Source organism: Rana temporaria, chromosome 8 (genome assembly GCF_905171775.1).
Source record: "Rana temporaria chromosome 8, aRanTem1.1, whole genome shotgun sequence".
NCBI classification, from domain to species: Eukaryota; Metazoa; Chordata; class Amphibia; order Anura; family Ranidae; genus Rana; species Rana temporaria.
In genome coordinates, this window is record NC_053496.1 from 58320315 (window position 1) to 58342756 (window position 22442).

The 22442-nt window shown below is 41.7% G+C and overlaps 1 protein-coding gene across 4 annotated transcripts in view; it reads right to left on the reverse strand.

Moving 5' to 3' along the window:
* Positions 1–13492: 13492 nt before the first annotated feature.
* The window catches only part of SLK (STE20 like kinase), a 105160-nt gene continuing 96210 nt past the window's right edge, over positions 13493–22442 (reverse strand). For all 4 annotated transcript variants that reach the window (XM_040361842.1, XM_040361843.1, XM_040361841.1 and 1 more), the window contains 4 exons: positions 21010–21198; positions 19919–20044; positions 17005–17118; positions 13493–14235 (listed from right to left, as the gene is read on the reverse strand). In XM_040361842.1, coding sequence (XP_040217776.1) covers positions 14089–14235; positions 17005–17118; positions 19919–20044; positions 21010–21198 — 576 coding nt within the window. In that variant the 3' untranslated portion in view covers positions 13493–14088. The remainder of the gene's footprint in view (positions 14236–17004; positions 17119–19918; positions 20045–21009; positions 21199–22442) is intronic.

Consider the following 22442-nt stretch of genomic DNA (forward strand, 5'->3'; position numbering starts at 1 on the left):
GTTGTTTATTACTAAAATCACAGGGTATATATGGGCATATCTGTTCTGCAGTGGTTACTGGGCTGCTTTCAAACTGATCCACAGGTGCAGGTTACCTGCATTAAGCCATAGACTTCTATGACCTGCGAGTTTTGTGTGCTTTCTGAAAGTGTACCACACCTACAGGATATAATAGAAGTCTATGGCAAAGTGCAGGTAACCTGCAGGAAACCGTGGTGCGGGTAAACAGTGCATCATTGTGAAAGAAGCCTTAGGCCCCTTTCACATGGTCAGTCTGACCCAATCGGGCCCTCCATTCACCTCTAAGGCCCCGTACACACGGCCGAGGAACTCGACGTGCCAAGCACGTCGAGTTCCTCGTCGAGTTCTGGGATGAAGCCGCCGAGGAGCTCGGCGGGCCGCCTTCTCCCATAGAACAACGAGAAAATAGAGAACATGTTCTCTATTTTCTCGACGAGCTCCTCGGCGGCTCCATCGAGCCAAAAGTGTACAGACGACAGAGTTTCTCGGCAGAATCCGGGTTTTGACCGAGTTTCTCGGTGAATTCTGCCGAGAAACTCTGTCGTGTGTACGAGGCCTAAGGAGTGGCAGCTGTAAATGGACTTGTGTCCATTTACAAACACCTACATCCAATTCGCCAAAAAAAAAAAAGTAGAGTGGGCTGCCATCCACCCGCTCCGCTCATTGCGGCCCACACCAATACTTTGGCTTGACGAATGCTAGCAGAATCATAAAACAGTGTCAGCCCATGTTGTGGGCCATGAGATTGTTTTTTAAACTCTCTTTAAACAATCTTTCTACAATCAGTTTTATATTTACGAAACTATGCAACATGTATGGAGAACTTAGGACTGTCTGTACACTTTTACTTTTAAGTTACCTTCTTCATGTCTCAGCCTTAAAATTGGCTTACTCTAGTATGTTGCCAGATCTCTTTTCTATAATTCTGTCCGACTTTCTCTCTTCAGTGCAGCTTGTTTTTTCTATCATTATTTTACGGTCTTTATCTGGATATTTTTTTTCTTCTATTAATCTTGCAGCATCATAGGCTGTCTATTTGTGTTAGATTCAATGTTAATTTCCAAGCCTAATATTTGAAAACATGACTTTTCTTCAATTTCCTCTTTTTTGACAACTCTCTTTCATTTTTCTGACTTCTTTATACAGACTGCTATGTTTCTATAACCAAGTCGCTTCTTTCTTTCAACAGCTTCAAACATTGGAGAAGTCAAAATCAATAAATATAAAGTGTATGTGGTCCCTAAACCATTCCCAACATGTTTTTCCATCTAGGTGGCTTCATCAGGGGTATTTAAAGTTTGTATACTTATATTGTGGCAGGTCAAGCCCATGCCACTAGTTAAAATGGGAATCTGGGCCAGATTTTGCAGGAAACAAGCACACCAATGATGCAGGTGCATGCTGGGTTTATGTTAGAGCTCAGTGGCCCCACCCTCCTGATAGTGTCAGTGTGTGAAGGGTGCTGTGAGGTGCCAATCACACCATACAGTCCAGGTCAGGACAAAGGCTGGAGTCTGTGGGTATGTAGCAGCTGGGAGCTGCAGGAGAAACAGTCAAGCTGACAAAGGTACAGTGTTTTGTGCACGAGCACTGGGACTGTGTGTTTTATGGTCTGGAGCAGTGTTTCTCAACTCCAGTCCTCAAGGCGCCCCAACAGGTCATGTTTTCAGGATTTCCCTCAGATGAAACGGCCGTGGTAATTACTAAGGCAGTGAAACTGATCAAGTCACCTGTGCAAAATAATGGAAAGCCTGAAAACATGACCTGTTGGGGCGCCTTGAGGACTGGAGTTGAGAAACACTGGTCTGGAGGACCAAAGCAGGAGGCCTGAGCAGTGAAGCTGGAAAGAGAGCCATGAGGCTGAATTCTATGTTTTTTTGCATTGATGGCGAGGACAACCTGCGTAGGAAACTATTCAAGTGTGAACTTTTTTCTTAAATAAAAGTAGGCAGAAAAAGCTCTGAAACGCACTTCTGGTATGGATTAAACACACTGTATTACGCCAACAATGAGCTACTAATTGCCCAACTTGTCACTATATATATATATATATATATATATATATATATATATATATATATATATATATATATATATATATATATATATATATATATATATATATATATCCTGCTAAGAATTTCAAACACAGGATTACTACAGTAATTTCACATTTCCCTAATTTAGAAATATAAGTGAAAAAATAAACGCTACTGTATAAACCACAACATTAATAATTAGGAATGATAAAACAGAGCATACTAAGAAAGCATTATTCAGTGCAGACAAGACACCAACCAAAGCCGCTTTTTAGGCTGTCACATCTTAAGTGGTGTGCATGAAAGCAATGATGTCACACAAGGTCTTTAACAGGGGATCCTCTGATGAAGTCCTTGTGTGATGATACATGTAGGGTCGAGGAGCCTCTAAAGACATGCGTTTCTTCAGTTGCTGCGACTCATACATGGAATCATGCAAGTATACATGTCTGTTCACTCTTTTAACAAATGTGTTTACTCTATAAGAGCCTGTCTTTTAAAAACTTTAATAGCTGACTGATCCCTGAGGACTATGAACAAATCTGAGGAGTGGAGGGTTTTGTCATTTATACAAGGGCTAATTACTTAATCTGAAAAGTCAGGGAGGGGGAGGGAGTTTACCTTATCATTAGATGGTTCACAATGGAAATAGTCATCACATTATTAAAAGCACAGCGCTTTTGTAGCCCCATGATTGTATAATCACAGGATTTAAACAAACACACACACATATATATATTTTGTAATACATATATATAATTTTTCAAAGACTTAATATATTTTCCAAATTAGGCTTTTTAAAAACTTTTATCCCTTGTGCAAGTCTTGGGCCATCTTTGGAGGTCATCTGATTTGAAGGCACTCAACCTACCATATGCTTTTTGATGTACAGTTGTTTCTTGTGAGTAGAGACCCCACTGGTACTACCTTTTTGTTCATTGATACATTTTCTCCACATTTGAGAGGTCTTTATGGAAGAGTGGCAAGAAGAAAGCCATTGTTGAAAGAAAGCAGTGAAAAGTCCTGTTTGCAGTTTACGAGAAGCCATGTGGGGGACACTGCAAACATGTGGAAGAAGGTGCTCTGGTCAGATGAGACCAAAATTTAACTTTTTGGCCTAAAAGCAAAATTCTATGTGTGGAAGAAAACTAACACTGCACATCCCCCTGAAACATGATGGTGGAATCATCATGTTGTGGGAATGCTTTTCTTCAGCAGGGACAGGGAAGCTGGTCAGAGTTGATGAGAAGATGGATGGAGCCAAATACAGGGCAATCTTGGAAGAAAACCTATAAGGCCGCAATCACACCTGAGCGTAGCGTTTTCGGTCGTTTTTTCCGATGTTTTGTCGCCTGTTTTGTCACGCGTATTCACACATATTTGCTCGTTTGCATACAGCGTTGTCAGACGTTTTTGAACTTTGTCGTTTTTTTATTTTAGCCAATAGGAAAAATGATCATCTCTTTCATCACTTGTTGCTCGGTTTGTAGATTTTTTTTATCTTCTTCCTGAGTGAATGTTCTATTTCACAGAACAGATTAAAGCGTCAAAACGCCCGTAGAAATGCTTGTTGTCGCGCTAGACGCTTGAATCGAGTGTTTCCATTAGTTTCTATGGGAATACAAACGTTCAGAAACGCCCAAATCAGCCCGATTCGCGCGACAAAATAGGGTCCAGAACTTGTTTGAGCTTCAGGCGTCCGGCTTCAGGCGTTTTGGATGTGAACCATCTCCATTGAGAATAATGTATTTTGTCCCCTTTAGCGTTTTATAGCTTGAGGTTTCAGGCTACAAAACGCTCAGGTGTAAATGCAGCCTAATGCCGCGTACACACCATCACTTTATGTGATGAAAAAAAACGACACTTTCTGTGAAGTAAAAAATGACGTTTTTGAAACTTCAATTTTCAAAGACGAAGTTGCCTACACACCATCGTTTTCTCACAATGATCTTGCAAAGTGAGGTTACGTTCCACCACGTTTTACCATTGAAGCTTGCTTCATAAGTAGCTTCTGGGCATGCGTGGATGAAAAAACGTCTTAGAAAACGACGTTTTTTGCTACACACGGTCAATTTCTGTGAAGTAAAAAGTGCACTTTTGAAAAACGACACATAAAATTGAAGCATGCTTCAATTTTTTTTGGTCGTTTTTTACAAGACATAAAATGACGTTTTCCCCCACACACGGTCAATTTAAGTGACGTTTTTAAAAACGTCATTTTTTTTCATCACATAAAGTGATGGTGTGTACGCGGCATAAGAGTCTGCAAAAGAATTGAGACTGGGGTGGAGGTTCACCTTCCAGCAGGAAAACAACCCTAAACATACAGCCAGAGCTACAATGAACTGGTTTACATCAAAGCATATTTATGTGTTAGAATGACCAAAGCCCAGACCTAAATCCAATTAAGAATCTTTGGCAAGACTTGAAAATTGCTATTCGGACGCTCTCCATCCAATCTGACAGAGCTTGAGCTCTTTTGCGAAGGAAAATAAAACAAGAACAAGGTGCACCAGACTCAGTGTAGTATTTAAGGACTCGTTTAATAGGACAAACAAGCCAAATGGCTACTCACAAGGAGATAATAATCAGGCATATAAGAAATAAGGGGTCCGGGGTCACTCTGCAGTCCTCGATGTAAGAAGCTGTGTCCCATTGATCACGGTAACCAGCCGCAGGAAGATGGAACAGCGGTGGGGCATCCGCGGACGCTGTGAAACGTGTGATTTGATTGGTCGCCACGTCACTTCCGGTTCATGAAGCTTGCATTCCACGCTGACACGCACTTCCGGTTATGGTTTCCGGACGCCATAGAGCAGGGATATGCAATTAGTGGACCTCCAGCTGTTGCAAAACTACAAGTCCCATCATGCTTCTGACTCTGGTGTCATGCTTGTGGCTGTCAAAGTCTTGCTATGCCTCATGGGAATTGTAGTTCTGCAACAGCTGGAGGTCCGCTAATTGCATATCCCCGCCATAGAGACTATACAGCGTGCAGCCCATCTAGCCTTCCGGACACCCATAGAAGCTCCACCGCTGTTGCATCCTCCTGCGGCTGGTTACCATGATCGCTGGGGCACAGCTCCTTACATTGCATCAGTTTACATCTGCAACCGTCAACATACATTTTTTTTTTTTTATTGGATCAAAGCCCTATTTTTGTTCCTTTAAAAAAAAAAACTTGGGTGTTTAAAAGTCCCTTCTCCCTGTCTGTTTGTAGTTTAATTGTCATAATTGTTTTGGGATATGGCACCACAATGTTTACTGAGTCTAGCTTATGTATATATAAATAATTATTTATGTCGTATTTAGCATGGAAATTGGTAACACATTGTTTTGAGGCAACAGATTTAATTGAATTTCTTAATGTATTTTACATTTAGTTGTAGGGTAATCATATCCAGAGTGCTGCATTATGTGTAAGGATGGGTTCACATATGAGCACCCAGTGGCTCACAGCAGGAGTCCAGCACGTCCTCGTTCACCGTTTCAGGCTGAATTCTGACCTGAAACAGACCAAAAGATGCACAGGGCTCCTCTACAAATCGCTCCAGAGCCGCTGCGGAGATATGTGAACCCGCTCCATAGAGAGCCAGTCACAATCTCCTGCTGTGCGAACCAGCCTAAAAGTTGATCAACAATTATTAGTTTTCTGTCTTTTTCCTCCCGCTCTCATTCTACGTTGGTTTTCTATTGAAAGGTGGCGGGGAAATATACAATAAGGAACAGAAAATTTGCAAAGTGCTGTACCCTACAGCAACGGATTAGAAGTTTTGATTTAATATAATAATTCAAAAGTGATAGAACGTAAATGCTTAATAGTTGCTTTGGGTTGCTTATACTCCCATCATTTATGTCCAACAAAAATATTTGCCTATGTTTGTGTACAAGCTATCTATCTTTGACAGGCACCCCAGCTAGGCAGTATACTCTTCTCTGTGGCCCTTTCCGATTGCACTAGCATGTAGATAAAGCTGGCCCATCCACACAAGCGAAGTGGATGAAGACTCCAATTAGTTTTTGACTTACTATCTTGCCAGCCCCATATTTCTCTATGTGTAGGCGCAGTGTATTTATGTTGTGTACTTCTTTCTATAGAAGCAATTTTTGACCAGGCACATAAGTCAGGCAAGTTACTGTATAATAGTTATAATTACTCTCTAATTGATATAATATTTGCTGTTGTCCTATCCCATTTATCAACTGTGGATAAGAGTACTAGATTGTTACGCAACAGAGAAGGAGTTTCTTTGTGCAAACCAAAATCACTCTCCATATTGAATGTTTAAAGAGCAACAGTCAAATTGATCTAACCTGCAGCAACCTTTCATTCTTTCTTATGATTATTGCTGTGTACAAAGAAGTTACGTCTAATGATGTTTCTCCTAGGTCCATATGGCTGCTGTGTAAGGTAGGAATCCTAGTTTTATTCATGCGATCAGATTACAATATGTGTCGTGAATGGGGAAAGGAAAGAAGTTGTCTGCTTATGATCCCACCCACTATCTGCTAAGCTTGCCAGCAGTCTTCTGATTAGGTCTGACTTTGTATCTAGTAAAGCTCATAGTGTCACACTATTACTAGTATTATTTTACTAGAATAGGCCAGTATTCTTGAGGGACTCTGTGCAGAGATTGGCTGTGCATCCTTTGACTGCTGTGCGATAGGTGCATAAACACATTACAAAAACAATCAGAATTCAATTTACTGTATATGAATGGAAGAATACTAAAATGTAACATAGTAAGGCATGAATGACACACTATTCTGCACATAACTCTTTCCAGTCTGAGGTTTTCTGTTCAGGGCATTACAGAGTGGGTGTATATACTTAGCCAGTTATGTATTGTAAAAATAAGCATATGCTGTATCTACTTACAAATGATAAAACAGACAAGCGCCATCAAAGTAACAACCCTTTCTCATGTCTGGAGGAAGAAGGCACTACCCTTGAAAGGCCTAAGTCAGTTGGATCTAGGTATTGTCCCCCCAAGCCTAGGAACACAGGGAGTGGACAGAATAACTGTTACTTTGTTGAGCCTTGTCTGTTTTATTGTTTGTAAGTAGATATACACTTATTTTTTTACAATAATTGGTTACTGGGATAATGAGCTAGGCTGGTGTGCCCTCTCTTTCTTGTGTTACACAGTAGTGATGCATGGAACAACAGTGTGCAGGTGGGGACCAGGCATAAGTAGATTACCTCTACATGCGGGAAGCTTTTTTGTTGAAACAGTGTCACTTTAAAATGTTAAGTACTGTATTAGAGGGTGGACGTAAAATGTTTATAGCTATGCAAGGCATGCAAGCCCTTGCCTCCAGTCTAAGTGTAGGCAAGGCACTATTTAGCATATATCATGTTGTCAGTGGGATGTGCTGTAAGAAAAATTGTCTTGATGTCAATGCAATGTTTAACTAACCTGTCGTAAAAAAAAAAGAAAAAAAAGAAAAGCAAGCCTTGTGTATTAAAGTGACTAAAAGTACTGTGTAGCCCACAAGAACCAACCATTTTTTTTTTCTGTAAAAAGGTATAAATTTAGCCAGGTCATGGCACAGCTGGCAGTAGTTAAGTCACATTCAGAACAAGTCTAGTTGAGGCCGGGTTCACACTTATCCGACCAACGCTCCGACATTGGGAGCTTATGTCGCATGACGTGTGAAAATAAATGTTTCCCTATAAAAACCTGTCTTAACTGGTCCGACTTTGAAAATGCTTCTGTACTACTTTGGTCCGACTTTGATCCTACTTCAGCCCATTGAATATCATTGAAGTCGGATCAAGTCGGATCAAAGTAGGAGCCTTGTCCTTACCATCTGACTTTTGACATCCGACATGGTGATTACAGCAGCAGTAAAAGGAATTTATCTCACTCTGGGATTGTTTTGATTGGTCAAAGAAGTCAGACTATCACAAAGTCGGAACAAAGTAGTATCCTGTTCATGAAAGTCGGATGGATGTAGGACCAATGTAGGACCGATGTTGCAGAGCAAAGTGGGATGAAAGTCGTGTAGTATAGTGTGAACCCAGCCTGAATGTTACTTCCTACTACTACCCAACCAAAATGATTTCCAGACTTATGGTACATCAAAAAATTTGACTTGGTGCCAACCCAGTGCTTTTTCTGACAACTTTTTAAAAACGTCAGTGTGTCTACAGCCTCAAAAGGACTCATAACTTGCGTGCCTCTTAAAACCTTTAGAGGGTATCCCAAAGGAAAACAAATACAGAAAGTAGATTTTGACCATCTCTGCTCTAATTTTTTCACACCTTAATATCATTTTGACAATCTTCAGCTCTATGTTGCTTTGTTAGAAGAAACAAAAGCAAGCAACGTAGAACACAAAATGAAACATGTCACAGGTGAGTACAGTATATCTGATTTATTTACAGTACAATTTTACAGAAAGCATTTTCTTCCAAACAGACAATGTGCTTCTTTCTTGACACTTTTGGAGTGTTCTTTCAGGTTAATTACTGGTCAAACAAGTTATCTCATACAAACAGAAATTCCTTTTAAAGACAAAATTAAAACTATTGGATAACTGGCAGTCTGCTTAAAAGTAACGTTTGTAAAAGAGTATGGGTCCTGTACAGATGTGTAACCAGAGACAATCCCACTCTACATTTTGCAGATGTCAGTACTTGGATGCTTTTCTAGGTGCATCCAGTAGTCAGCAGGTATCAATAATTGTTGACATTTGCAACTCATCATAGTAATTGTCTCTGTGACATTTAAGGACTGCAAAATGCAGGAAGCGAGGGATACAGCAGGCATGGTGACTGCATTTTCTAAATGGTTAAGTGCCCGTCTTTATTTCTTCAGAAAAAATATTGAAACAAAATAAAGACTGTAAAGAAGGGTACAATCTCAAAGTAATGTCTCTAAACACAAACATTATATATAAAAAAACTACTAACAATAGTGGACTTTCTTAAAAAAACAGTGTGCAGTACCAATCAGCATTTTTATTAGCCAGACTGATGCCAAATGCTAATTTTTTAGTGGCCTCAATTACAGGACTTTTATTTGTAAAAAAAAAAAAAAAAAAAGTCCACCGAGCATATAAATGTAAAAAATCATTGAGGAAAAGGGCACTATGGCCAGTGGTACTCCACTACCAGCAATAACTGTCTGACATTTTCAGATTCTACAAGTTTTGCCAGCATGTTGGTTACGCAGTTGTGTCCTTGAAATAAAACAGGTGGACTCAGCACAGCAGGCTAAATGCATAGAGTCATAGACACAAGGTCAAGTCCACCACAAATATTACTTTTAAGTAGATGCCAAATGGTTAATCAGGTGTCTACTTCTTTTACTTGAGCCTGCAGTGGCAACATGTTCTCCATTGTTACTTCTACCTCCACCAAGTCCATTATGAAGTTGTTGCAACCTAGTGGACTGTATGTGTTTTACTTTGATTTGTAATAGAAAATGTAGCCGTGGGTAGAAGACTGCCCTGCTCTGGCTCTCATTTGCCTGCATGGTGAGGCCCACCCAACAGCAGAAGAAAACTCCCCTGAAATGGCAATTGTTGGTGTATAGGGGACAATTCTACAATATATAATGGTAAATACTGCTATAATTTAAACCATCGAATACTTTAATGTCTGTATCATTGACTCACTATGGACAGAACTTTTTACTTATACAATGTTTTGCCAAGAATCAATAGCAGGTAATACATGTGTGGTGACAATGAAACCCACAGATTGTATACAATAGCTTTACAAGTCACTGTAAAATGCAGACATTTTTCAACATTTGATAAAGTAAGCCAAGCAATGATTAAAGATTGCATTTACACCTGAAAATGCACCCTGCCTTTGATTAGATAAGAGAGCCCTCGTGGGGGTTCCCACGGTTAGCTGCAAGAGGCAGCCCCATTGCAAGCAACAGGAGGCTGCTGGCTCTCGCAGCTAATCAAGGCCACTTGCATGTAATCACTTTTGCAGTGAGGACATCAATCACAGGCAGTCTGCATCTAGGGCCGATCATCCACATGTAATCTCTGCATGAGAGACGTTACACTTTGCATTACCTTCTTCTTGTTACACTGCAGTAATCATTCTTGCCACAACTACTTGCTCAAGACATTGCTATCTGCTTCTAGAAATTAGTATGTTTCAGGTCTTATGTGCTGCATTAAAAACACACAATGGACTCACCACAGCTCAAGAAATCATCGCAATAAAGTACAGCAACCAGACGCGAGCTTCCTTTGGTTGAGTGGTATTCATCCTAATGAATGCCGCTTGGTGATTAGTTACCGTGTGGAACTGAACACCACTGCTCTGTGACCTTTGCTCGTCTAAGTCACAAATGTTTTTTCATAGACTTTTTTTTTTTGAGATTCGTAAAGGAACATTCAAAGCCCATCTCAAAATATAAGACAGTTTTATTTTATAGAAAGCTAATTTATAAACTCTGCTTTGCAGAAAATGCTAAATAACCATTGTCCAGTAAAACCAGGCAGACGTCTTAAGTTGACTTTATCATGTGACCACTAAAAGCAGCCTGCCAGCGGATTCAAAGGATATTTAAAGGTTTATGAACCCTACTGTGACAGGTTCTGTTCTCTGTAAACATCATTCACATGGCTGCATTATGGTAACACGTTATAGTCATATTTAACTTTTAACATGCCTTAATCCCTTAGAGCTGGCGCCTCCCAGGCCTTTAAGGGGTTTAGGATGCCGGGAGGTGGGACGGAGTTTATGATCATGTAACCGCCATGATTGGCTGTCACTGCAGTCACATAGTCGGAAAGCTCCCGATCTTAAGCAGCGATCGTGAGCTTTCCGTTACCTGCCAACAACTGTGCCAAGGGCACGCTCTCGTCACAGCGGTATCCCACTTGATCACACAAATATGCAGCCGCTCTGCACCAAGGGTCACCCCCGCTAAGAGGCCACATATTTGCATGCAGTCGGCACCAATGGGGTTAAGGAGCAAAACAAATACAATAAATTGGATTGGCTGCCTAAACGCACAAAAATGTGTTGCCTTAATGTATAGTGTAAATATGCCCTTACAAGGAGAAAATGAGGGAAAAAAGATATACAAAAAGTATAAAAATCATCTTTAGGAAATAAAAGTTATGTGATATAATAAAACATTTTTTTTTTAGCTATCCCTGTGTACAAGATTAGCAGTGAGGATAAGGTACCAATATGACTCCAAATAGTGGTGGCCCTAATTCTCTAAGGTACAGTGTGGATCCTGCCCAGCTCGCACATCGCACACACTCTGAATCCACCGACATTCTCAAGGCCAGAATTTCCCAGTGGCACACCAATCCACTGGCAGTGGTCATGCAAGTAGACAGTATGTAAATATGTGGAAACCGCTCAACAAAACAAAGCTAATACTGACTAAAATAAAAATTACAACTAGCCCTTCAAATTATACAAGCGCAAACGCCACTATATAATAATTTTCTATGTTATAAGCAAAGCCATCACAGGAGAAATTTACAAATGACATTACTGTTGATTTAGCATAAATGTAACGGGGACAATGTAACATGCAACAAACTAAATACATAAACTTCAACTCTGCTTGAAAAAAAGAAAAAATCCAGCATATGTTTCTATTGCATTCAGTTTTAAAAGGGAGTGGATTTCACTTGATGAGGGTTGTGTGCTAAATTGTGCTCACCAACCACATACAGTAGAGACAGAGATTTTGATGACAGAACCAATTCCTTAGGAGTTTTACCTTCTGCTTACCATGTTTAACCTCAAAATATTCTTAGAAATTCTTTTTTACTCTACAAAAAGGAGACGATCGTTCTAGCTTACAAAATGATTGGCTGTGTTTATACATAAGTCACTGGTTTGGGTCATCACAAGACTAACTCAACTGCATATAAAAAACACATGTACTTCAAAATCTAACCGTAACAACAAATATGGTTATGGGTGTTGTTCCAATGTGCTTGCAGTTAACTTTTTTTAGTGCAAAAAACGAGTGCTTTGCAAATGGGCATTTTGCTGGTTAAACAAGTAAAAGACATAACCAATAAAAAAAAAAAACAACTCTAAACCCACTGGAGCACTGAGAATGCCCCAGTCTGGACATAATAGTGTGTCTAAGAGAGTCAATTTAAAAAATTAATCATTTAACCTTTTAAATAAATTTTAAATGTGCTCTCATAGAAGCAATGTGAATAAAACGAAATGCTCCCTTTGGAAGCTGTCTACAAAATACCTCTCCCATTAACTCACACAATTATTTCAAATCAAAATGCCACAATCTTTTTTCTTAGGAAATTCTATATCACAATTTAAAACAGACTATTTTGACGTCTTCTAAATAAACCCAATTAAAAAAAAAGAGAAAAGAAAATAAAGGAGTGGGAGATCTGATTGGCTGCTATAGGTTATAGCATAAACACTATGGGGGTTATTTACTAAAGGCAAATCCACGTTGCACTACAAACAAGTGCAAACTACTAGTACAGAGTGCACATGAAATTGCACTGAAAGTGCACTTGGAAGTGCAGTCGCTTTAAATCTGAGGGGGTAGATCTGAAATGAGGGGAAGCTCTGCTGATTTTATCCTCCAATCATGTGCAAGCTAAAATGCTGTTTTTTATTCTCCTTGCATGTCCCCCTCGGACCTACAATGACTGTACTTCCAAGTGCACTTGTAGTGCAAAGTGGATTTGCCTTTAGTAAATAAACCCCCACGTGTTCAGTTTCCTCAAGTTGCTTAAACATGAAGACAGTGTTACCTGTAGAGACCAGACACCATTTCCATCTTGCTTTAGAAAAGAATATGGGCCTAAATAATAACACAAAGTGGATAATAGTGGCACAAAGTAAGGAGGCAGTCACACCTGCCTCAAACAAAATGCAAGAACCCCAGTGGGGCTTATGTAATCTCTCATGCAGCGATCAGTCGCAATGAGGCTGCCTATCACAAGAACCCCCGCTAGGGTTCTCTCATCTAAATCGGCGGCAGGATGCATTTGCAGGTGTAAATGCACCCTAAAGTCTAGTACACACGAGCCGAACGTTGGGTTCAATAGAAACTGATTGACATTCAGACTGTGTGTAATGCAGTCAGTCCGGCAGAAGACACAATAGAACAGCAGGGGAGATCTATGTACTAACTTTGGATAGTTAGTACAGCTGCTCCTCCTGAGCCGTCAGTTTTTTTTTCCCTTCAGCCCCCAGTGTGCACTAGACCTGAACCCAAGCAACATAATCTCCTTTCTCATAGGCCTGTGTAAACAGACTTGTGAAATAAGAGAGAATTCTTAATAAGCATCTAAAATACAACCGACTAGAAAGTCTGCATAAAGCCTAACTGCAGCAAATGTCTGCATTGTGATTCCATAACCGCACTTTACAGTGCAGATTACAGTGTAAGCACCTTCCAGCATAAAATGACTGATATCAGCAAAGAACTGCTTTACAAATACAGTACAAGTGGAAATATAAAGACTTGTATTAAATGCGTCCATAGCAAGCAGTTAAATCTACCTTTATTTTTCTGGTGCTGCTTACTAAATGAAAGGAATAATCTTACTGGTTGTTGTGAGCATCACACTATCCTTTTTGAAAACACGGATATCAGGAGCCACTGAATGAACTGAAAGTTAATATCATTTGAAAAAACTCCTAATGCTAAGCATTAGCCCTAATCCGTTCAAAGCTGAATAACCAGATTCAAGGACTCGCCCTCTGTAAAAATACACTAAAACGTTTTTTCTTCTTGCATATTAAATATAATACAAAACATGGCAAAATCGTTTCAACACAAGCAAACAGCATAGCGGCCTTCACAGGATTTTGTGTCCTAGCTGTACAAAACAATAGAGTAGATTTTTTAATTTAGGTTATGTCATTTATATATATGTATATATATACTTTATAAAACAAACAAAAAAAAAACATCAGCCTTAAAACAGATTCTTACGGGAAAAAAAAAAAAAAAACTATCCATGCTAGTTTGAAAAAGTTCCAAAAGGGACATGGCTGAGATAGAAGTATATAAAACAATCTCTAAAAAGAGCATAGTTAGGAGCCAGTAGAATGCATGCTTGGGATAGGATAAAACTTAGAAATCCGGCTCTGTGATGAAGGGTTAAGGCATTCGGAATCTCCAGACATTTTAAAAAACATTTCTTGCTCCTGAAGTTTTCTTGCAAACTCTTCTTCAAGTGCCTACAAGTGAAAAATCATTTCATTATTTTTCAGAAAATATTGAAAGTTCAAAAAAACAAAAACATTTCACAAATAGAAATATTAACTGATTGTTTAGGGCAGAGTTCCTCAAACTTTTTAAACAGAGGGCCGGTTCACTGTCCCTCAGACCGTTAGAGGGCCGGACTATAAAAAAAACGATGAACAATTTCCTATGCACATTGCATGTATGTTATTTTGAGCCCACCCTCACCGTCATTTCAAGCCATCATTGCAAGCCCCCCCTCACCACCATTTCAAATTCAAGCCATTAGTTCAAGCCCCCCCCCCCCCTCACCATTGCAAGCCCCTCACGATCATTGCAACCCTCCCCCTTCATCATTATAAGCCCCTCATTGCAAGCCCCCCCCTCACAATCATTAATTGCAAACCGATCATGATCATTGCAAGCCCCCGCCACCTCACCATCATTATCATCATCATCATCATCATCATCCCCTCATTGCAAGCCCCCCCTCACCATTATCATTGTAAGCCCCTCATTGCCACCCCCCTCCCTCACAATCATTAATTGCAAGCCAATCAAAATCATTGCAAGCCCCCCCCAATCATCATTACATCATCATCAGCCCCTCATTGCAATCCCCCCTCACCTTTGCAAGCCCCCCTCACCATCATCAGCCTCTCATTGCAACCCCCCCTCACCTTTGCAAGCCCCCCTCACCATCATCAGCCCCTCATTGCAACCCCACTCACCATTGCAAGCCCCCCCCACCTTCATCATTACATCATCAGCCCCTCATTGCAAGCCCCCCCCCCCACCATCATCATTACATCATTTCATCATCATCATCATCATCATCATCATCATCAGCCCCCCCCCCCACCATCATCATCATTTCATCATCATCATCATCATCATCATCATCATCAGGCCCCCCCCCCCCACCATCATCATTTCATCATCATCAGCCCCCCTCACCATCACAAGCCTCCCTCACCATCGAAAGCCCCTCACAGCCTTTCTCCTTACTGTGCCAAACTGCTGTCACGATCCTGCTGTGTCACGAAGCTCACAGTGTTGGTAACAGTTCGGGCGCGCTGTCATAAATGTCCCGCCCTCCTCCTCCTAAACCAACTCGTCTGATAGACAGATCACTGGCTCTATCACATGAGCTAGTCTAGGAGGGCGGGACATTCATCACAGCACGCCCGAACTGATAACACTGTCATCTCCGTGACACAGCGTGATCGCTGTGTTTCAACCTGCCGTGTAACAGGCGTTGCCTGTCAGGGTTGGCTGGGCCGGTTAAAAAGTCCTCCGCGGGCCGCATGTGGTCCGCGGGCTGTAGTTGGAGGACCCCTGGTTTAGTTTTTTTTTTCAACTTGCAACTAATTGCCCGGTGATTTCCCTTTACTTCCTTTAACCTCTTTCCGACCAGCCGCCGCAGTTTTATGGCGGCAGGTCGGCTACGCAAAATCACGTAATTTTGCATTTCAGCCACTAGGGGCGCGCCCCCTGCTCACCCCTGGTGCCGACGTGCGTGCCCGACAGGCGCGATCACTCGTTACAGAGCGAGTGTAAACACACAGCTCCCGGTCTTTTCAGGGGGAGAAATGACTGTTCGTACAATGTATGAACAGCGATCTGCCATTTCCCCTAGTCAGTCCCACCCCCCCCTTCAACTAGAACACACCTAGGGAACATAATTAACCCCTTCTTTGCCCCCTAGTGTTAACCCCTTCCCTGACAGTGACATTTTTACAGTAATCAATGCATTTTTATAGCACTGATCGCTATAAAAATGCCAATGGTCCCAAAAATGTGTCAAAAGTGTCCGAAGTGTTGGCCATAAGGTCGCAGTACTGATAAAAATAATATTAATAAAAATGCCATAAAACTATCCCCTATTTTGTAGACGCTATAACTTTTGCGCAAACCAATCAAACACTTATTGCGATTTTTTTTTTTTACGAAATATATGTAGAAAAATACGTATCGGCCTAAACTGAGGAAAACAATTGTTTTTTTTATATATATTTTTGGGGGATGGGGGGTAAAATCTCGCGCCAAATATATAAATAATAAGTGAATAATAAATCAATTAAATCCTGAGCAGCTCCCCAAAATTGTAGTAAACTGTAACAATGTGAATATGTGAAGAAAAAGGGGGCGCTACAGGTAATAAAATACCTTAATAAACAAAAGTATATCCAGATAAGTTATTAAATAATTAATAATCAGCAAACAGTAATTAATCATAAATGGTGATAATAAAATTAGTCGTAATAATGTCCATCACAGTGCAAACTCCCAATTGGGAGATATATTAAACCAATATTGTGCAGAAAAAGTCCATAAATAAAGTTGATAGTATGCTAAAGATTTATCCTTCAAGCACCAGCATACTATCAACTTTATTTATGGACTTTTTCTGCACAATATTGGTTTAATATATCTCCCAATTGGGAGTTTGCACTGTGATGGACATTATTACTACTAATTTTATTATCACCATTGTAAACACTCTTTTAATTGCTACATAGTTTTTTCAACCCTCTACCTTCCACTTTTGCTGCACATCTTGGTTTGTTAAAAAAACAAGGACTGCTTTTTAATGACAGATTGCATCATATGTGTCATTTGTGATTTTAGTACCACTTTAAGAGAGCAAGTAAAAGACTACTTTTCTGCTGCATGTAACTGATAACACAAGCAGAAAATGACATGGCAAATTAAAGAAAAGCATGGCAGGCAGGTTTGCACACATCAGTGGAGCGGTTAGGTACCTTTTTCCGTGGTCGTAGTTTTTCCCTCCAGTCTTTCAGCTCTTGGACATGCTCTTCATCTAATTCTTTCAGCTTTTGTGTTTCATGTTCTATTAATAGGTGGCATTTTTCATTCTAAATTGTGAAATTAAATGGCAGTAGTTTAATAGAATATAACAGGCAGCATGATAAACGTTGCTAAACTAAGAATACCAAAAGTGATAGTTAAGCTACAAAAATAAACACCATACACAGTAAGAAGGCAACGCTTTAAATAATAGTTATAATGGTTTTGGAAAATTTTTATTTAAATTTCCTGGATTAATCTTCACATGTAAACCAATTTTTTATATAATTCTCATTGGGCCAGATTCACAGAGCAAGTACGCCGGCGTATCTACTGATACGCCGGCGTACTTTCAAATTTCCAGTGTCGTATCTTTAGTTTGAATCCTCAAACCAAGATACGACGGCATTTGGGTAAGATCCGACAGGCGTACGGCTTTGTACGCCTTCGGATCTTAGATGCAATACTTCGGCGCCCGCTGGGTGGAGTTTGCATCGTTTTCAGCGTCGGGTATGCAAATGAGCTTTTTCCGACGATCCACGAACGTACGCGCGGTTGGCGCATTCTCTTACGTCGTCTCTAGTCGGCTTTTTACGGCGTATAGTTAAAGCTGCTATTTTGCGGCGCATAGATAGACTTGCCATGTTAAAGTATGGCCGTCGTTCCCGCGTCGAAATTTGAATTTTTTTTTTTGCGCAAGTCGTCTGTGAATAGGGATGGACGTAAGTCACGTCGAAGTTCTAAAAATAACGTCATTTCGCGCAAAGCACAGCGGGAAATTTCGAAACGGAGCATGCGCAGTTCAATCGGCGTGGGGACGCGCTTCATTCAAATGAATCACGCCCCCTACCCGCCCAATTTGAAATACGCGCCGAGAGATACACTACGCCGCCGTAACTTACGGCGCAAAATCTTCCTGGATTCGACTTAGAGCCAGGTAAGATACGGCGGCGTAGCGTATCTCTGATACGCTGCGCCTGGGCATTTCTATGTGAATCTGGCCCATTATTTGCATAAAATATTTATTTTACAAATAAGCACTTTACACAAGTTGCCTTTGTAACATATAGGATGCAAAGTACTCTAGTGTTTTTTTTTTCCAACTGCCCCTAACCCGAAAAAAAATATTTCTAGCCCTGAGCACATGTAAAAAGCATACAAAATCAATATAAAAGTTAATTTTAATACCAAAACCATCAGTTAGCTCTGTTTTTCTTCAGCATCCATGAAATATTTTTTAAGGTCATCTACAGTGCTAATGAAATGGATCTCATAGTAAATTGCCAAATAGCAGCTAAAGGCTTGATTATGGGTAAATGTCAGCTGTACAAACTCATCAGTGTAAAGAGGAGGTACAAAGGTGGTTTACAGCAAGAAGAGTGAATGGTGGGCAACATTTAGTGGAAGTCTAAAGGAAAAGGCACAAGGCCAGGGAGTGACATAGGGTCTCCATAATTGCAGCCTGAAAAGTGCTGTCACCTTCCCTATGCTGAGCTACCCACACAGCACAGTGGGAATGGCTGAATCACAAGTATGTGAATTAGGGCCTTAGCCGGCAGAACTTTATACACTTTAATTGGGTTTTGCAGTCCTATGCAAGTCAATGGGAATGCAAAACCCACTTTCTGCAGGTCAAATGCACTTGCCAATGATGTCAATGAATTATGAATGATCTCAGAAGTATCCTAAATGGATGCTAAACCAATGCTACCCACACAATTCCTTAGGTATTTAAAGCCACAATATAGTTGTCACTCCATCTGGTGGGACTCTACCTAGGATCTGTGACAACCCCCATGTCTATGGCCAACAAACTAAAGCCAGTGCCTACACCAGGGGTGGGGAATCTGCGGCCCGCAAAATCATTCCATCCGCCCCCCGTGCCGCTGAGTGTGTGTCTGCGGAGCTGTCAGAAGGAGCCGATGTTTACCTTGTAGTTCCGGCTCCTTCTGACTAGGGGTGCAACGGATCGTCACCGATCCGTGATCCGAACGGGTCACCCCATTTGGATCGGCACACCCCACGATCCGTGGAGCGCTCCAGGGCCTCGGCCTAGGAAAGTCCCCGGCTTCGGCCTAGCTCCGGAGCGGCGGCCATCTTGGTACACCCGGCAGCGGCCCTCCTCTCTGTTCACACCCACAGAGGAGGAGGAGCACGCGCTCAAGGGAAACACACGCCGCTGTCTGAGGTCTGCACTACTGGGGGGTTACTTTCTGAGCTCTGCACTATTGGGGGGGTTACTGTCTGAGGTCTGCACTACTGTGGGGGTTACTGTCTGAGGTCTGCACTACTGTGGGGGTTACCATCTGATCGTTGATCATTTTGTACGGCCCCCGAATGATGTTACAAAAATCCAAATGGCCCTTGGCAGAAAAAAGGTTCCCCACCCCTGGCCTACACAAATTACACACACTCTGGCAATACAAGCAAGTGTGCTTATGGAAAAAGTTTTCAAGTGAAAGACATTTCATAGTGTTATCAAGCCTGCACATAAGAATGGAGTCTTTAACACATTTAAAAAAAAGCTGAAGAAAAAAAGCGTACTTCAAGCATATAGACGTGCCTGATCTTCATAAAGTCAGTACACATACAGGCTTAGCGGAGCTCCATTTGGAAAGACATCCAAGTGTGTGCGCAGTGCCCATGGCCCTTCATATCCAGAAAGGCCAAGTGAAAAAAGCCTAATGTATACCTCCACCTTCAACTTTGTTTTTCACCTACTTAGCTGGTAATAAAAAACAAGTACACGTCCTCCTATCCCCCAATCTATAGCATTCATTTATAGGGATATACCATTGGGTGCCCTGCTGTTGCGTCCATTAATTATCAGGCAAGACAGACACCTATATTTCATTACATAGTTCTAACCTGTAGCTGCTGCAGCTCTCGGATGTTGGCATCACACTGAAGCTGTAAATCTCGCATTTGGTTTTCATGTTTCTGGTGCTGAGCCAATCTCTCGTTCTTTTGTCGCTTGTCTTCTTGGACGGCAAACTAGAAATAATATTAAGATTAACATTAAAATTGGCTAAATTAACATAATTTTTTTAATGATAATAATTTCTATGTATAACTAGTAATATTATCAAATAATAGTTAATGCTTTCATTACTGAAGACTCAGAATAATCAAAAAAATAAGCAGAATGGTGGTTTAGGTTAGGCCTTGCAAACCAGGGTCCAAGTCCTCAAATTCCTTCAGGGACCCTATCAGCACTGTGTTCGTAGGTTTTCTCTGTGTGCATCCCCTCTGGGTGATCCCGTTTATTCCATACGCCAGATCTTAACCGGTAGGTTAATTAGATTCTCCCCAAACTGCCCCTAATTTGTGTGACTTTTACAACATGAATTTCTACGTAAAGTACAAGTGGGAAAAACATCATCTTTGCAATCTACCCGATAGGCTCCAGTACCAGGACTCAGGGCTGAAGGACCATGCGGTGCATGCACAGTACTTCCCAACCTTCCCTTTACTCCATGGAAGTGGGAAAAACATTTTAATCTCCTCACAGCGTGATTTTCTAACAAACTGGAAACATTTTCTTGTACAATAATGAGCACCTCTGAAGGGGAAGTCAGATGCTTTGCAGTTGAGAGCATCACTTGCTTTTTCCCTGGACTTGTAATGCAAGTACAGTAAAATCTTGTATTGTAACACGGTTTATGTGGCCAGAGGTGCGGGGGGTGCCAAAGACACTCGGAGACACTCCGTTACCTCTGGCCACATGCGGTACTGCATACACTAGCATTGACACTGGAACAAATTACCGGAGTTTCTATTGATTCCTATGGGGAAACTCGCTTTGATATACGAGTGCTTTGGATTATAAACATTCTTCTGGAACGGATTATGCTCGTAATCCAAGGTACTACTGTATCAATATACTCAAAAAAATTAAAATAGTCCCCAATAAAGACTCTTGAATTCACAGACAACCAACAATGTGTAAACAGCTTTACCTGTTTAATCTTCTCCCTGTCCTGCTCTGGAGAGCCAGATGAATTAATCCTCAGACTCTTCTTAAACATAGCCATACGAGTCTTGGCATCACTTCGCTGATTTTTTGGCAGCCGTCCCCTCTCCTGAGTTTGCTTATTTTTCAGTTCTTCTATTAGTCGCTGGTTATACCTTTGCATTTGCTCCATTTCCTGCAGATGTCAACATAATTAGTAGAATATGATCCTAGATAACCACCTAACTAGAGCAGAAGGATACAAACAGATTCAAAAGTCACCCAAAAATAATACTATCCAAGAACATATGTTGTTTTGGACTTTAACACCCTTCACGTTGACCGTACGCTAATATGCGGCCTCGCTAGACTGGACTTTTTCCCATGGGGACATATTTGCTTATCTCCCTTTGTGCTGGGAGCGTGCCGGGTCATCTGAATGCTGTGATAGCCTCTGATTGGCTATCACAGTCTCTGTGAATGGACGAGATAGATACATTGCATCTTTCCCTGTCCTTGCGGAGATTATATATATACAGTAGGTGTTTGTGATATTGTGTTTTTAGCACGACAGCATCGCGCTGATTCTCGGCGACATGGTGCCGAGATCTCGCACTCACTGGAATAGTGACAGCACATCCCAGCAAGCGCGTCATAGAAGCGACGGGAGATCCGACTTGGATTCCTGCCAATTCTACACGTGTGCGGCGTTTGTTATGAATCCTGAGGGGGAAGTCCCCGCCGGATTTTAAATAAAAATCCGGCATGGGTTCCCCCTCAGGAGCATACCGGGCCCTTAGGTCTGTTATGGGTTGTAAGGAGAGCCCCCCTACGCCGAAAAAAACGGCGTAGGAGGTCCCCCTACAATCCATACCAGACCCGTATCCAAAGCACGCTACCCGGCCGGCCAGGAAGGGAGTGGGGACGAGCGAGCGCCCCCCCCCCTCCTGAGCCGTACCAGGCTGCATGCCCTCAACATGGGGGGGTTGGGTGCTCTGGGGCAGGGGGGCGCACTGCGGCCCCCCCACCTCAGAGCACCCTGTCCCCATGTTGATGAGGACAGGGCCCCTTCCCGACAACCCTGACCGTTGGTTGTCGGGGTATGCGGGCGGGAGGCTTATCGGAATCTGGGAGCCCCCTTTAATAAGGGGGCCCCCAGATACCGGCCCCCCACCCTAAGTGAATGGATATGGGGGTACATCGTACCCCTAACCATTCACCTGTAGGAAAAATGTCAAAGTTAATAAACACACCACACAAGGGTTTTTAAAATAATTTATTTTTCTGCTCCGGAGGCTCCCCCTGTCTTCTTTATTAGCTCTTTTACCAGGGGGAGCTTCTTCTTTGACGTCTTCGGGTGGGTGGGGGCCGCCGTCTGGTTCTCTTCCACCGCCGGGGGGGGGGGGTCGCTTCTTCTTCCGCTATCCCGACGGGTCTTCT